Genomic DNA, 16,869 nt, shown 5'->3' with positions numbered 1-16,869 from the left:
AGAAGTATCACAAAGACATCTACATTAGATCTCATCAATCTTCAGCTTTTAAAAAAAGAAGAAAAATAAAGGAGCAGAATATCTCTGCTATAATATTCCTATAAAATAATCTTCCCCTCATCCTCCTTTCATTTTGAACTGATGAAAGTAAACCATGCTACTCCCCAGGATCTAACAACTCACAATTTTAATCCCAATCACAGAAAAGTTAATAAAATAACTGACTTATCTTTAAATATAACTATTATTATCATATGAAGATGCTTTTGATCAAAAAATCCAATGCTAATAATTTTGGTGTTGTGTTAGGGACCCCTATCAGCTCTCTTAAGCATTTTCAGCCTTCTATATGTGCAGTGCACATGCACCCAAAATGAATCACTGCTTAGAGAAATGCTATGGTAATGTTCTCATCTTAAGGATCCTGAACCTGTTGCTGGAAATGGTTGTATCCACATTGAAGCTGCTTTTTTTTTTTTGTTTGTTTTGTTTCGTTATACCTGTGATAGAAACAAAGTGCTTCAAAAAGGATTGCATTTACCCCTTAAGTCAACCACAGAAAAACAAATCTTCCATAAAGCTTTTGTGGTGCATTTCTCAATCTATTATCTTCCAAGACATACTTGTTAGTTTTATGTTGTCTCAGCCAAGACTTTTATGTCAAGTGGTGGTAAGAATCTGTAGAGAAATATCAAAGTGTTTTCTTTCAGTTCCTGATACTAACATTTCCCATCTACTGATAAGTGTCATTATCTTAATTCCCAAGATAACAGCTTCTTAAACTCACCAGCCAGCATGCAAGAATATGATTTAAACAATCAAGAAATTCTGTTCTGCCTGAAAAATATGGTGCAGAGTTCTGCTTTTTCTTTTTGTCCTTCTTTTCCTAGCAGTTGTCCAAAGAGGATTATGGGTTTGATCTTGCATTTAGCAATTCATAACAGTCTGATTTAGTTTAGCTTTCAAACAACAACATTCTATGTCTTGCCTATAATCCAAGAGGCAAAGGGCCAAGTGCATCTGTGGTGTGACTGTTAGAAACATCAGAATAATGCAAAGCACTACTTTAACAATTCTCCCAACAAAATATATGAAAACAATATTCTTTTTGTGTCAAATTAGGTGCCTTTATTTATAAAAAGTTAACTCAGTGTCTTAGGCATGCTCCACATTAAAGGTTAGTATGCAGTATGCATACAATGCAACTAATTTGTGATTGCCATTCATATCAATTTTTTAAACTTTGATTAATCAGGATTTCTTCTCGTTTTGTGGGCCATGTCCTCTGATGTTTTCTGTAGTTTCATATCACATTACCAGGGAAGTCTGACATTCCACTTAAATTTGAAAATATTAGCAGCTGATTCAAACACAAAGGAATCCAGTCAAATATGAACTAACATTTTTTTCTTCAACAGAAACAGCTACTAACTAAAAATATTTCTTCAGTCAACGTAAAAAAAAAAACTTAAAAAGGTGAGGATGGTGCCTTTTTCTGTTTCTTAACATGAAGTTGAACAGAAAAGAGAAGAGCTCAGTCAGAGCCCAAGGAAATTGGAAATGACACATCTGCTCTAGTAGGATGAAGCATTGGACAAGTGCTCCATAATATCAAAAGGGATTTCCAGAGTCTCCCTGCTGGTGTTCCCATTTTCAAAAAAAACTTTAAATATTTATTTAAGAAAAAAAAGTACCTCACAGGAAAAGACATTTACCTTGGAGCTACAAGAACTCACCTTTCAGTTCCCTTACTAAGATTTTCAAATGAGGTTTCTGAACAGTCTTCTCAGATAAGAATCATTGACTGAGACTGCTATGGGGCACCTGGAGGAAAGATTTCCAACAATACCTTTTCTTGGAGCAGTTCCAGTCCATGTCAAATAGTCTCAATAATCAGAGATAAAGAAAACTGAAATTCTACAGCATTTTTGTAAGAAAACTCACCAGCAAGTTCCAGTGCCTGTGTTCTAGAACCTGCTTCACTTTAATTTTAATTATCTTTATACAAAGCAGAACCAGTAAGACAGAGAACTGTGAGCAATGGAGGCCACAGTATGCAATAACAAGGAAAGAAAGTTCCTTGATTAACAAGAGAAACTGGTTTGAATCAGAAAGGTGTTTGTATTTTGATCTCTATTTCTCTCCAGGTATTCTGTAATCCCTGGGCTGACAGAAAAATGTCAGCAGTATAGCTTTTTCCCTTCTGGCCATGTGTCCCACTCCAAAAAAGGGCTCTGGGTTCCCAAAGCACCACATCACTCAGTTCTGTAACCACCTGATTATGTTCCGTATCTCACATTCCAACTTACACCTTGCAGAACAAAACTGGTCTGATACTAAGCTATATGAGAGTACAGAAATTCAGTAGTTTCAGGTTTTTTAGAGTTCAAACACCTAAGCAACTCACATTTTACACCCTCAGGTCTTAGTATCACCACAAAAAGTATTTGGTTTTACATTATCTATGTAGTAGTAAAAAACCTACTACAGCAAATACAACACCATTTTTGTGGTAATCAAAATAGCACACAGGGTGTCATAGGGCCCAAAGATCAGCTTTGTTCATTACAATGAGATCAAAACATTACTTGCATTACTTTTTTTTACAAAGAGATTACTTGAATTTATCTGCTTCATGGGTAATCCCTTTCTCCTTCCTCCACCACTCCAGCTTTTTCTAATAAAGATGTACATTTTAGCGGCAAAGTTATGGTCTTACAGAGCACAACTGGAGCATAATGGCTGCTTCCCCTGGAAAAATTTCTACTTCTATGGACATGTTGCAGGCTCTAGAAATCTTTTATTAAATATCAGTTATGATGCACTCAGCATGTCAGCTCCAGGGTTTCCAAATTTCCCTCTAGTCTATGCAAAAGTTGGTACTTTCTTAAAGAAACACATCTTGAAGTTTCCTGATTATGTAAGAAAACTTATTCCTCTTGTTTCTTTTTAATTTTACATCCCACAGAACAAAACCATCCAAACTTAACAACAGGTTTTCCAAATGGGAAGATAAATACATTTAAATTAAATGTTTATGTTTTAATTGAGGTTCTTAATGAAAACTTGGTTCTTTGGGATTGAGTTTTATTTCCCTTTTCTGTTTATTTAGGCTTGCAGAAGTTGAGCATTTTAATATCTATTTGCTTTGTTGAGCCAAACTTTCAACTGTGTGGGGACCTTTTATAACTTCCAGTTTTTAAGAAATATAAACACTCACCTAAAAGCATCACTGTTGTTTGTCAGATGTTGGAAATAAACTAAATCTATGGGAAAATAAATGAAGATAATTAAGATACCTGAATTTCTTAGACTAGTAGATGCTGTCAGAGAACTGCAGGAATCAACTGCAGTCATTCCAAACGGAGAATGAAAGATAAAACAACATGACATGAGGAGAAATATTTAAAATAGGGAAATTGTCCACATGCTGTGCAGGAAGCACAGAGAAGCTGATGATTCAAAATATATTCCAGTGAAGAAAAATGGTCATATAAAGTGACACAATTATTTCAGAAATATAAAACAGACATAGGCACTGTTTTTAGTATCAACTGGAATATTTGATCTCTGTTTAATATTTTGCACCATGTCTGTAATGAAATTAAGCCACTTGACCTTGAGAAGTTAACAGATGGACTAATTAGAGATTGACTTATTTATGTTATAATTGATAACCAGGTCAGAATGCTAAAATGAGATTAGTTATTAACTTAATTTTGTAAATAATCATCACTGCAAGATAAAGAAAACTGGGTTTTCCCAATGAGCTAGGAAAAAAATTATGAGAGAGGAATATCATGTGATTTGAAACTTGGGCACAGGGTGGGGGGAAATCGGAAATCTACCATCCTTTCAAAGATCTTTAATTAAAAAAAAAAAATCCTCAACTTTAAACACACCTGAAATAAATGTAGGAAAGCACAGTTCAATACAGTAAACATATCAAACACTTTTTCAGGGGACAGCATAATGAACAAAAAGTGCATGGTAACTTATACCCATAAGTTTCTGAATGGGAAAAAAAAATGCAAAGCAAAAATCTGCAAAACAATGTATTATCACAGTGTCAGATATATCAAAGCAGAATGCTTATCACAGTGTAAACATTGACAATTTAATAAGAAAATCAAAAACAAAGTATGTTTATGTACATAAAACAGAATTTGGCAGAACTTGTGCAACAAAAAAAATCAGTGAGTGGGGTTTGAAAAAAAGCAACAGTTCTCATCATATATGGGTTGAAACCAGTATGCAAATACAGAGAGGTGTTAAACTTGTCCATAAAATATGATAGAAAGGATAGTTTTAATAACATTTTTCCAAGACAATGCTTCTTAAATGATATAAAACATAGGGGTAAACTGTATTCTGGTGTGTCCCTCAGTATGATCACATAAATATACTGGATTCATCAAGAACGAAAGAAAAAACAAACAAACCCATTCTTCACCAGATGGTGAAAGTAGATGTTACTAAATGCTTTTGGATACAACATGCTTAAGTTAACAGTGTGGTCACAGAAATAAAAGAAAGGATGCTAAAGATGACCTTTGATTCTAACATCATTAATAGGGTCATCACAGTATTGTAATCTGTGCAAACCATTCAAAAGCACTTCTTCAATAAGGGCAATTTTGCCTCAAATCAAGTCATAACAGAGTCACTCTGACAAAAAGAATTAGTGCTCAACACTTTTAACTTATTTTCATTTACTTTGACTTTTCCTTCTGCCTGTTTCAGTATCAGAAATATCCAGATTCCTGGCTAGAATGCAAAAAGTGAACACCTTTTCCAAATGACTTCTCATTTGAGGTAAAAGGAAAAAAAAAGGAAGAAAGGCAGACCAACATAATGAGAAACTGGAGCAATCTGAGCTGTGCCCAAGAAAACAACTTTGAAGATTGGATAGGCTTAAAATGCCAGATTAAGTTTAATGCAGTTATTTATGTAAGACAATAATTTGGCGTAAAAGAAGTTTACCAAGCATACCCAGAAAATCTGCAGTCAGCTGTATAGATGGAAAGTCACCAAAATAAAAGCAGCTGTCCAAGGAGGCATCTCTAGCTTGTCAAAACTAAACAGATTCTCAGAAGTACCTGGAGGATGATGTGAATATTTTAACTTCTGACATTTATTTTCTTGGCACAAGAGCCTTATGGGGGAAAAAAGTCACACAATTTTTAGAAAGTAGTTTGAAATATATATAACTATCCATACAATATCTATATATAATAGATAATGGTTTCCGTATTTCTACATTGGCTCTCAGTCTAGTTGTTGAGCAGATTCAGGAAATGCAAAAAGATATTTCTTTTTGGCTTCACATTGCCACTCACACCCCACACCCACATCCCCTTATTAGCAACTGCAAAGACTGCCAGGTAACTGGGAACCCAACTTCATGTTCATGCTAAGTCCTGCCTTTGGAATCCACTCCTATGGTCAGCATGAAAACTCAAGGAGCTAAGGGTAATGCTAACAACTGATAGTATGTTCTAAAATTGGATGGTAGCTGCAAATGGACAGATCTTTTCCTTCCAAGAAAAGGCTATCTCCTCAGCAGGATGCTGGGACCCACTGGCAGAAACAAATGTGCAGCAGTTTGTACTCTGACTTACGGCATCTAACCTCTGGCTAAAGGACTGAGAGGATTTTCCCTGGTAAGATTTGCTCTCTTACACATTGTGCACAAGTATTAAATCCCCACCATTTTCCATTGCATTCCACAGTCTTTACAGGCACTTGGTGTCTCCTTTGAGGCACCCAGCATGTTGTGCCCTTCCTCTGTGATGGTGTCCCAGCCAACCGGAATTCCAGGCATGCAGCAAGGGGTAAGGAGAAAAGCACAAGCAGGCGGGGCAGGGACTGGGCAAAACAAAGAATGACAGATGGCTGAGGGCAGCAAAGCAGCCCCTGTGAGGAGAGATGAGAGCCTTGCTTCGTGTTGTATACATGAAAATAGTGCTGCTGGCCAAGGCAGCGAGTCATAGGAGAGGCTGGAGCTGAGGGGGGACAGAGGGAGCAGCCAGGCCCAGCTGGGCCAGCAGCACCGAGCACTGCCAGGCACGGCTGGGCTCACCAGACAGCACATGGGTGGAGGCCCACAAGCCACTGAAAACTACAGCTAGATTTTGCCAACACGTTTGACTAATCTGGAGCATGTTCCCAGCTCTGCTTCACCACAGTGCTGCTTTGCATGGAGGTACAAACCACGTTCGGGAACAGCTCTAAACCCTCTGGGCACTGCCACAAAAGCTGACAGGAGGAGATGGGGTAACAGTGAGCATGTCCTCACCCCTTCTTCCCAGGGCTTTTAGCTGCCAAACTTTCCCCACAGCAAGGTTCAAATGTTGCCTGCATTATGGCAGTTGTCCTACTATCCTTGCTTCCCAAGTAAGCATGGAGAGCAATCCTTTCTCACCTCCATGATCAATCCATTCTCACCTCTGTGCTGCCTTCCAGTCTCTGCCATTCCATCCCATCTTAAAGCTGGGGAGAAAGTGAAATTCCAACACTCATCCAGTACAAGTAATTGCAAACATCCAGGGCAATGCTTTTTTTGTTCCACATCATGCTTTTACTCAAAAAGAGGCCCAGTTATCCTGGTTTTAAACCTCTTTGGAAAAGTTTGAAATGCTTAAGTGGCAAACTAATGTTCAGCATAAAGATCCAGAAGGGAGATATTCTGCTCTCTGAGGGAGACTGCACATTTCCCTTCCAACCCTGGCCTCAGTTGAAGTATTACAATAATGACAGATGAGCTCCTCCAATAAGAGGCTTTCCTTTCCTTGACTTCAGTGGTCAGTTTTCCAGAGTTTTACGCAACATTTTAATCTCATGTCTTTCAACCCTATATTCTCCTGCTATGTTGCTTATGAAAATGGCATTAATAGAAACAGAAAATCTGTTAAGCAGGGTAAGTGCTGTATTACATGTGAGAGCAAAACAAGCAGCCCCTGGCACTGAGTACCAAAAGGATTCCATTAAACAGAAGGAATACACTCTTCCAACTGGCACAGCATCATTTCACTTTGTTGACAGTATATAGTATAATGATTATCTACAGCTGGGATGGGAAAGTATAAATCACATTAATTTTTAAAAATATACTTAGCTATGCAGACCACAGGAATACACAACATTCAAAAATTGATTATGGCTATGGGATTTGATTTTTTTTTCCTTTAAGTGATAATATATATAGGAACTAAGAGCAACTCCCACATCTTCATTAGCAACTTCTTCAGATCATCCAAACTACAGAATGTGCTTTAAATAAATTTGAATAAACATACTTGGCTGACAGTCTTCTCACAGAAAAATGTATCTTTAATTTAAATAAATCTTTAACATTCACTCTTTTGCAATATGCCAATCTACTTGTTGCTTTGATTAAAGAGTCATTTTTAGTTTCACTAAATGAACATTATTAAAAAGATTCTTCCCAAGAATACTGAATAATAAGAACATTTGATCAAGAAAGAAAACTCCTTGATGAAGTTATTAGCTACAGATTAATTTCTTTGTGCAAGTGACAGAGACTTACAGGATATTGATAATGACTAGGCAGGCAGTCTATAGGAACCATGCACATTTATCTTTCATCAATCACACTCTTATCTTTTATATATTAAAAAGGAACTCAGAAAGTGATAGCGTAGACAGCTTGCTGACATTTAAATTTCTTGTGTTTTCTTCACCTTCCTTTTTCTTTACCCCTTAATATAATCCAACTGCATTAGTCAGCAACTTCTGTTACACAGGACATTGTCTTTGCATAGAATTTAGGGCATGGGATTACAAACCCAGAATATTCATTCACAGAAGAAACTAAATTCACCCTTATGTACCTTTGAAATCAGATTTGACAGAACAGCGCTAGAAGTATGGATGTGCATTAAAAAAGACTTCTTGTGTTTTAATTCTATTTTCATCATTTAGCTTGTTTTTCATATCCAAAAATAATCATATATAGGCAAATCCTAATCTTTCCTAAAAACATCGCAGTAAAAAGGATCCAACATCCCAAACAAAGACAATATATATGTTTACAAGGCAATCATTTACAGAAATTGACCAGAAATTTGTATTTTCATAAAGAAGTAGCACAACTTTCTCTTGCCTACATGTAAATATACAGACATTCTTTTTGAAGATCATGTATTTTCAAAAACAAGGCAAGCAATATGGCAGTGTGTGCTAAGAGTCATCTTTCTTGCCAATAAGGCAAACAACAGGATTAATTAATATTAAGGAAGATGGGAGAGGAAAATTAAGAAAGGCAGGGTAGTCAATAAACTGTCACCATGAGAGCAGGTCAGAAAACAAGTCCTACTCTAAAAAACTATGAAGTTTTGGAAATCTGATTTTTCTTCTCATCCAGATGAACCATTCACCCCAAAACTGGAGAGCCCATTGGTTAAGGCACCACCCTATTCATCAGCCCAGTACCAATACAGGCAGTACAGAAGGTGAGAAGGTGTCTCTCAGTCTCCCTCACAAAATATTAAGTAGATCCAACATTCATTGAAGTTGGTAAACCACAGACCAGCACTAAGAGCCTACAGTCAGAGACAACAAGGACTTTCACTCAAGAAAAGCACCCCGACTTACCAGGAAAACAAAGCATGACCTAGCTTATTATGAGCTTGGCTATAGACTAGTTGAGTATTTTTGGCCCATGGAATAAAGTGTGTGTGTGTGAGTGTGTGTCTGCAGTGTTTATTTTGCTCTTTTTGTTTTTCTTAACTAGCCCATCAGTTGATGAGCTTCTGTCACAGGTGAGGGTTTCTCAACAGCAAGTTACCGCTATTGGTAATTACAAACTATTGGCAATATCTCCAGCTGCATACTTCTCTGCTTCTTTGATTTGAGGGGAACAAACCCAGGAAAGTTTCTCTTTAACAGGAATTATTTTTGTGAAAAGTTTTGATGTATCAGCACTTTCCAGTAAAAGAAACCCAAAACATTTTCTCAGAAAATTCCTAACCAGCTCTAGTCATCACTTTTCAGAGAAGCTGCATGTCCAAAAAATGGAAATTCCCATGTACATGGAAAAGGAGTTCAGAAAAGTATACTATTATAGTTTCTGTATCTCTGTGTCACCTGCTAAAGAATGCCTGTGAAAACAATCTCCTCAGTGAGCAGACTGAGCACAGAAGCTGTAATGAGATTGTTCAGCATCCTACAGAACCACATTCTTCCTTGCAGGGGGAAAACAACAGGTTTTGCTGCACGTGATGCTGCCAGTCTGTTTTTGACTTGCCCACTCAGATCACAAAATATTCCACTTTGAAATTCCATTTCAAAGTATTTATTTTTTTAACTAGAAAGCAGTTAAGTCCTGGAAGCCATGAGCATGCCATACTGTGCCTGATGCCCTCAGATATTGCCCCAGAACCCGCTGCCACAGTTCCCTGCCCTTGCTTTGCCTGCTCCTGGCAGATTCTTTCCCTGAATTGTGCTTGTCCTTTGTTTCTGTCTGTGCAAAGGTCTGACCCTAACAATGTTGCCGGAAGGAAGGAAAGGTTTGTAGAAACCTTTACAAACTTTTTTTCCTTAAACGTCTTCCCAGAGGGCCAATAGAAAGCACAGAGTTGGCTCTTCAGATAATCAGTCCAGGGGGGACACTTCAGGAAAGAAATTCAGCTAAAGAGCATCCAGCACTTGATTACTTATTGTTCGTTCCTTGCCCCCCCCTCCATCTCCCGGATTTCAGCGGGAACATCTAATGAAATTACAAGTATTTCAGTCTGGAAATAGCACGTTCATGCTGTTGAACTTCAGCAAGGACATTCCCGTTCAGCAATGCACTATCCCGTGCTTTGGGTATTCCTTGTCAACTTCTGTTATTTAACATTTATTCTACCACTGGAAATTAAGGATACACGGTCTAGTCCGGATAACGGCAGGGAGCACCTCTGGGCAAGGATGCGATTTGCCTTCCCCTCTCTCCCGCTTTCCAGCTCGGCCACTCCTGAGCGAGCCCCGCGCCCACTCCCGCACGGTGCAGGCGCTGGGAGCGGCGGCCCCTGCGCAGCCCCGGGCCGGGACCCGCCTCCCTCAGGGCTGCGCGCCTCGTCCCGGCCGGCTCCGCTCGGCTGCGCGGCGCTGCCAGCCCGCCCGGACACGCAGGGCGAGGCGCTGCCAGCCCCACCTGCGGGCTCGGACCTGCGGGCTCGGACCTGAGGGCAGCGCCCGGCGCGCCGCCCCAGCGCCCTCCCCGCCGCGGCGGAGCGGGGGACAGGGGCCGTGCTGCGGCTGCGAGGCGGCCGGGGGTCGCTAGCGAAGTGATAGAAGAACTGACCTGCCGCGGGGATGGCGGTGGGCAGCAACAGCAGCTGGTGGAGCAGCAAGGCTGGCAGGAGGTGGGTGGCCCGCATGGTGCTGGCGGCCCCCCCGGCGGCTGGCGGGGAGGAGAAGGAGAGATGGCTCCTCGGAGGGACCCCGTGCACCGCCGGCCACTCGAGGAGGCAGAGTGAGCCGAGCTTTTTATTGCGATGATCTAAGTTTGTTGTGTGATTAACTGGAAAGATCTGGGTCCCAACTCCCTCTTACGGTAAGAAACTGTTTAACAACATCCCCTCTCTGCCTCTTCTTCTCCTCCCCTCCTCAGGAGCTGCCTCCCTTCTCTCCCACCCCTCAACCAGCCCAGGGAGAAGGCTTCCCCCGCCTCATCCTTCCCTCCCTCCCTCCTTTCCCCCCGCCTCTCTCCATCCCTCAGAAGCTCGGGAGGAGCAGCCGGGCCGGGCCAGATCCCTCAGCTCCTGCCCCGGGGCTGGTGGCTCCTGCCGCAGGGTTCCCTCACAGTCCCCATTGCCATCTCACCTGCAGCCAGAACAGACCTCTCCTCCCTGTCCCTTCACAGCGTCCCACTTTCTGCACCTGCCCCTTGGCCTCATGGCCAGGCAGCGCCTCCATCCATTGCCATTTCACTGGGATTCTCCCACCACACGGACAATTTCACTGTAAGGAAACACCTTTCCTCTGACCTGCCCATGGCCGCCCCCAGCCACCAGCCTGGCCTTTCCATCACCCTCTCTGGCCATCTGACAAATGCCACTTCCTCAAAATTGTGGCAGCTCTGGGGAATTTAAAGGTCAAGTATCAGCTGCTGGCACTGCTCCATGGAGACAATCTTCAGTCCAAAGCGATGCCTGACCTTCCTTCTGTTGCAGGCAAAGTCATTGTAATTTTTCTCTTGCACTTCATTTTAACCTCATGGAAGCAATGACATTGGGTTTTGTTTAAAGTCATGAGACCGGCCTTCGTGACATGCAAGTGTTCAAAAATAAACACTTGAGGAAAAGTTTTGCTGTAATTTAAACTGTTCCTTTCTCCCATGCATCCACCTACCATCTAGGACAGGAGTGTGTGACAACAGCGGAAACTCTTTCCCTCCATTTTCCAGGAAAAACCAGAGACCCACATGTGGCCCCATGCCATGTGAGTCAGAAAAATGTGTCTCCTTCCCAGCCTGGACTCCTTTGCCCATATTGATGATTACAGTGAAACAGGTATTCTTAAAAAACCAGATTTTTCCCAATTCACAAATAACTTTTGATCAAGTATTTCCAACATATATGAGTGGGATTTTTTACCCAGTTACTTTTGCCCAGTGGCAAAAGTTAAAATTTCCATTTGGGAATTGCTGCCTTACTAAATGAAAGTAAGGTGAACAAAAGCAAGTTGAAAGACAGTCTGTTAAGAAAATATTTTGAACATTTGGTATTACAGGAAAAACACATTTGTGTGGAAAAAAATGCTTTCTGTTTCAGAATGAGCATTATTTCTCGGGGTTTTAGTTGATTTTTTTTTGCTGTCCTCGTTTTTCTCCCAAGAGTAAATGTTAATTTTCAGGAATTTCTTGGAGATGTACTACCTGAGAAACAGAGAACATATATTCCACTGGCCAAAAACCTTGTGTGGAATCCTTGTCCACTGCAACTGATAAAACATGGATTTAACAGTTTTTGTTTTCTGTTTTTCTCCCTGACAAAGATAGACATAAGTATAAACAAAAAGCAACAAAAATAATCATATCACCATTCTGAGCCCAAAATAGCCACATTCTGCTAACCAGATGTATTTGACTTTTTGCCCATGCATGTGTTGAGTGACATTTTTTGCAGAGGGCAGAATCATGCACCATTAAAGTCAAGTAGAATGTTTTACCACTGACTACTCTGAGGAGAATATTTGGCCTGTATTCAGATCCCTCCTAAATTTTAGGAAGATTGCTGTTGTGTCTTAAGGTCTGGAGTGCTCCTTAATGGAGGAAATATTCTGCTATATGGAATCCTATTATTAATACATAATCTTGTGGATTATTAATGATGTGTCTCAGTTCTGTAAGAGGGCTCAAGTCCTGGTCGTGAGCGTCTTTAGCTGCAGATATTGTGCTGGGCAGGTGTAACTCCCTAGTCCTGCTTCTCCATTTGTCCAGTTTTGGGGAGCTGCTTCAGGATGCCTCTGCTTTTTACATCTCCCCTCAGAGGAAGTCAGGACCCATGGACTAGAGGGCCAGGGACAGCAGGTACATTAGAAAGGGAAAGATCCTTGTGGTGGTTTGACAAACCATCGCAATCCTACAGATTCTGTATTCAGATGTTCTATTTGTAGGCGGTCAAGACTGAGATTTGCATCTGGATCTGTGAAAGGAAGATTCTTTATGGTGCCACATCATACACTGCAAAATGTAGCATGAGCCTTTTCTGCGTCTTTATGCCCCATCTATTTTGCAGTGGAAGCATATTATTTTATCAATTCAATCAAATTTTATCTTGAAATGAGTTTTCAATATGAAAACTGCAAAAATTTCGTTTTCAGGAAATAAATTGTCAGAAAGAATTCTGTGTTCTGTTTCAGCCAGCACATAGAGTAACTAAAAATTAAAATGCAACATTCAAAAGTTGTAGGTTTTATGCAAGAATATTGTTTTCTGACCATTTGAGGGCATGTTTTTGGACTTCTAAATTCTTTCTCTATTTCTGTTTTTGGGGCTTATCTGAGAGTGGGGATTTTTGGGTTGTTGGGTTTTTGATTATATTTTTTTTCTAATTTTTTTGGCAGCTCTGCAAACTTGCTCTGATAACCTGGCTTTCAAATCAGTGTAGCTCTGTATTAGGAAAGTAACATAACATTTCTGTAAAAGTTATCTTAAAAGAAAAGAGTTACTTGCACACTTTACCAAAGATGTATTTGCTCTGGACTGCCTACATGAGTGAAAAATTTCAAAAAACTTTATTTTGGTTGGAAAAGTAAGCAGACATGACCAAACACATGGAAACTGCTATTTTTATATTCTCTTTTCTGAGCATAACCACAGCTGAATCTGTTTTTCAGATGTAACTTGTTGTTCAGAAATGCTAGATATTCACAGTTTGGGCAGGAATCCTTACATGTATACAAAATAATATTAAGTCACCATTAGCTTCAAATATTTTTTTTTTAAATGAAACAGCATCTTTCGTATGAAGCAACACTTTTGCTCAAAATATTTGCTTTTTACTTCTTGATTTATCTGGTATAGGTATCACTGTGGTAAAGTCCTAATGGAGAATAAGCCAAATAAAACCAAGTAAGTGCTTGCAGTAATTACTGTTAAACACAGAGTTAATCAATGAAAAAGTCTCAGGCTGCCTGAGTAGTTTAAACTGAGCTATTGTGCTTCACGTTTCAAGAAGTACTAAGCTTTATTGTCTTTTTTTATAACCTGACCTTGAGATTAGGAGCAGAAGAGATTAGATTGTGGTGTGGACCACAAGATTTGGCACTGCAAGGTAAGGCAGAGTTTAAGCAGAGTTACAGCACATGGCAGGTGTCAGTACTTGCTCAGGCACCTCAGCCAGAGCCCAAGCAGTGGTGTTTTCCAAGATAATACCCATGCCTTCTTTGTGCAGAAAGAGAAGGGGAAATAAGGCATGAAAACTGGGAGGAGGAGCAGGAAGTGGATAACAAGATCCACACACCGGAATTATTGGGTAGTTGAAAGCAAAGGCTCAGAAACTTCACGGTCTACTATTCTAGGTTGAGTCCACAGGAATTTGCTTGTCATCATACCAAGTGTTGCAGATCTGACCTGCTCGTCCCAGAGGGCAGATTCACCACCCCAGCCAAGTGTGCAGAGCCCTGGGCAGTGGAGATGCTTTCATGGCACCTCACATGAGCCTTGGTGCTGATCCCACCAGGGAAACCTGAGAATGAAAACGAGCTCCAGAGTGACTTGGCTGGGCTGGGTTCCACCCATTTTAGTTCACATGTGTTCATAATGTTCAATCATAGATAATTTACAATTCTTCCTGCACCCAGAGCCCCAGGTGTTCAGGTCTGGCTGCTAAACCCGAGGCAGGTAATCCAGCATTCATCCCTGCAGTCAGTTAAAAGCACAAATCCTTTATGGTTTTCCTGTGTGGGACATATGGTAATTGCTTTTCTCGTATTTGCTGAATGCTAACTAGGAGGAGTTCAGATGGATAACAGAACAATTTTTAAGTTCTGGTGTGAAAGTCATTTAAGTCATTTATGGAATGGTACCCAAGGGCAGGAGATGACAATGCAGCACATCAGAACTTACTTTTTCTAATATTTGGGAAAAGGAAAGGAAAGGAAAGGAAAGGAAAGGAAAGGAAAGGAAAGGAAAGGAAAGGAAAGGAAAGGAAAGGGAAAGGAAAAAGAAAAAGAAAAGAAAGAAAAGAAAGAAAGAAAAGAAAGAAAAGAAAAAGAAAGAAAAGAGAAGAGGAAGGAAGGAAGGAAGGAAGGAAGGAAGGAAGGAAGGAAGGAAGGAAGGAAAAAGAAAAGATGCAATAACATATACAACACATTGTTATTAATGTTAAAATTTTATCTGATTGAAATTTAGATATTTCCACACCTAAATGTTTTATCGACATGGAGATGTACATACAAAATTATTATTTTCAATAAAATTTCTGGTAATATTCATTCAAAATTTTGTGGGATGTGCTGTACTGTGGTTATGTGGATTTTGAAACACCAAAAATCCCTCACTCAACTCAAAAGAATTTGTTCCTCGTGTATAAAGTTTAGGTATTGATGAAGAATGCTAAACTTTTGGTTTATATTTGTTTTTTTCCCATGCTATTAATGTCTGCAGTGCCAAGAAAGTCTGCAAAGAATAAACACCACTGGTAGTACTGGTAAATAAATTCTCTTACTGAAGGCCTAATTTGAACTGCAAACCCCTCACAGTAGCTTTTTATTTATTTTTTATTTTGTGCAAGAATGTAAGAAAAAATGAACCTCTCTGTGACCTCGGTCTTCTAGAATTAAGTTGTGGTACTGGCCTTTGGAAAAAAAAACAGAAGCTGAATATGTTTGATATGAAGCAACAGCCGGAGAAGCCCTTAATGTACATGCCGTAGTTAAAGTTATTTCTCTGAATATGTGATTTTTTGGATCAGAAAGGCTTCATTGTTTTGCATTTTTAGGTAAAGTACAAAGCTTAACCGCAGTCAAGGAAATCTAGATTTGGTTTTGTACTTTTTTTTCTTTATTGTAGAAAAGCTTGAAAAGATCCACCTAAAGTATTTAACCACTGAGAAAATTTCCTAGTCTCATTGTCTTTAGAATTATCTGTCTTTTAAATCAATCTAATGATTTTAGTGTCTGAGGTGAGGTGTGTATGCATGTCATTTGGACAGTATCTTAAAGCTTCCTTTTATGTGTACAAACAATTCACCCCTCCTCCTGCATTCTTTGAAGTCAGTGAAAACCAAGAGTGTGCTTCAGTAAAACCACTGAACATCCCTGGCTGATTTTTTTTTCATTTACCTGGTTTAATCATAAAACCTAGGATAATTTTTCCAAGATCTTTTTATGTTAGATCCCAAACCAGAGAAAAATTTTTGCATTTCCTAGACAATTTTCTATTTTTCAGTAATTGCTTTTATTTCAAAAAGATAATAAAATTATGATGGATTTCAAATCAGGATGTAGTTTTTACTTTGAAATTTAAGAAAAGATAAATAGTGTACAATAAAAAAGTCCAAACAAACCACAATTATTCCAGGAAAATTGTGACAAAAGTAATGCAGACGTGTTAATGCATGGTTTCTTCAACTTAAATGTGTGCTTTTAAATTAATAAAAGTTTTCAACAGGGTCTCTCTAGCATATATTTTATCCCTAGAAGAGGTAAAATGGTGGCAAAAAGCAAAGGCACTTTATCTTCCAATATGATACTTCTGGTAAACAAAAGTTTTTCTCAGATCAGCTGAGAAAACAGTACCAAAACTGATGCTGAGAGATCAGATCCAATAAAAAAGGTAACATACAGTGGTTTAAAAAAAATGAGATATTGCTATAAAAATACTATTAATATATCTGAGACTGGTATAAATTTTAAGAAGTGTTCGCAATAAATTTAGAGTACCAAAGAATAAAATTAAACTGGTCTTTGACTGTAGATTGTACACTGTGGAATAACTTGAGCAATTCAAAAATCCAGAGACAAATGCCTTAGCTCTTTGAATTCCAGAGACTGAAGACTTCCAGAACTTGCTGTCAAGAGTAAATTCTCTAGGATTTCATATCAAAGAGGGGCATTTCTACCTAGGGTGCTGTTAAAGGTTTTAGAAAGAAGCCTTCATGGAGATTCATCAGTTTCCTAGCAGTCTCTCAGACATGAGGCCATATTAATGACAGCTCAGGAAAAAAACACAAACAAAAAAGAACTCATGGTTCATGGCCATAAAATACTGATCTTTCCTGGTTTAAGTTTTGTAAGCCCTGAGAGAGAAAGCTTGCCAAGATATCAGAAAAGATGTTATCAAAGGAGAAATCTCAGCTTGACTTCTTTTAAAGAACAAGCTTTGGGTACTTTATTGGAATCAGTCTCCTTGTTTGG

At 39.3% G+C, this 16,869-nt stretch overlaps 1 protein-coding gene across 1 annotated transcript in view; it reads right to left on the bottom strand.

Annotated features, from left to right (window-relative positions):
• Positions 1 to 10,385, bottom strand: part of HGF (hepatocyte growth factor) — a 53,036-nt gene extending 42,651 nt beyond the window's left edge. The window contains exon 1 of the mRNA XM_054274029.1: positions 9,872 to 10,385. Within this exon, the coding sequence (XP_054130004.1) occupies positions 9,872 to 10,385 (514 nt within the window). The remainder of the gene's footprint in view (positions 1 to 9,871) is intronic.
• Positions 10,386 to 16,869: the final 6,484 nt, after the last annotated feature.

This window comes from Melozone crissalis, unplaced genomic scaffold, assembly GCF_028551555.1.
Source record: "Melozone crissalis strain CALT ecotype California unplaced genomic scaffold, PUWL_Pcris_2 ptg000004l_1, whole genome shotgun sequence".
NCBI lineage: Eukaryota > Metazoa > Chordata > Aves > Passeriformes > Passerellidae > Melozone > Melozone crissalis.
Note: the sequence above shows the minus strand (reverse complement) of the source record. Positions and strands in the feature narration are given on the sequence as shown.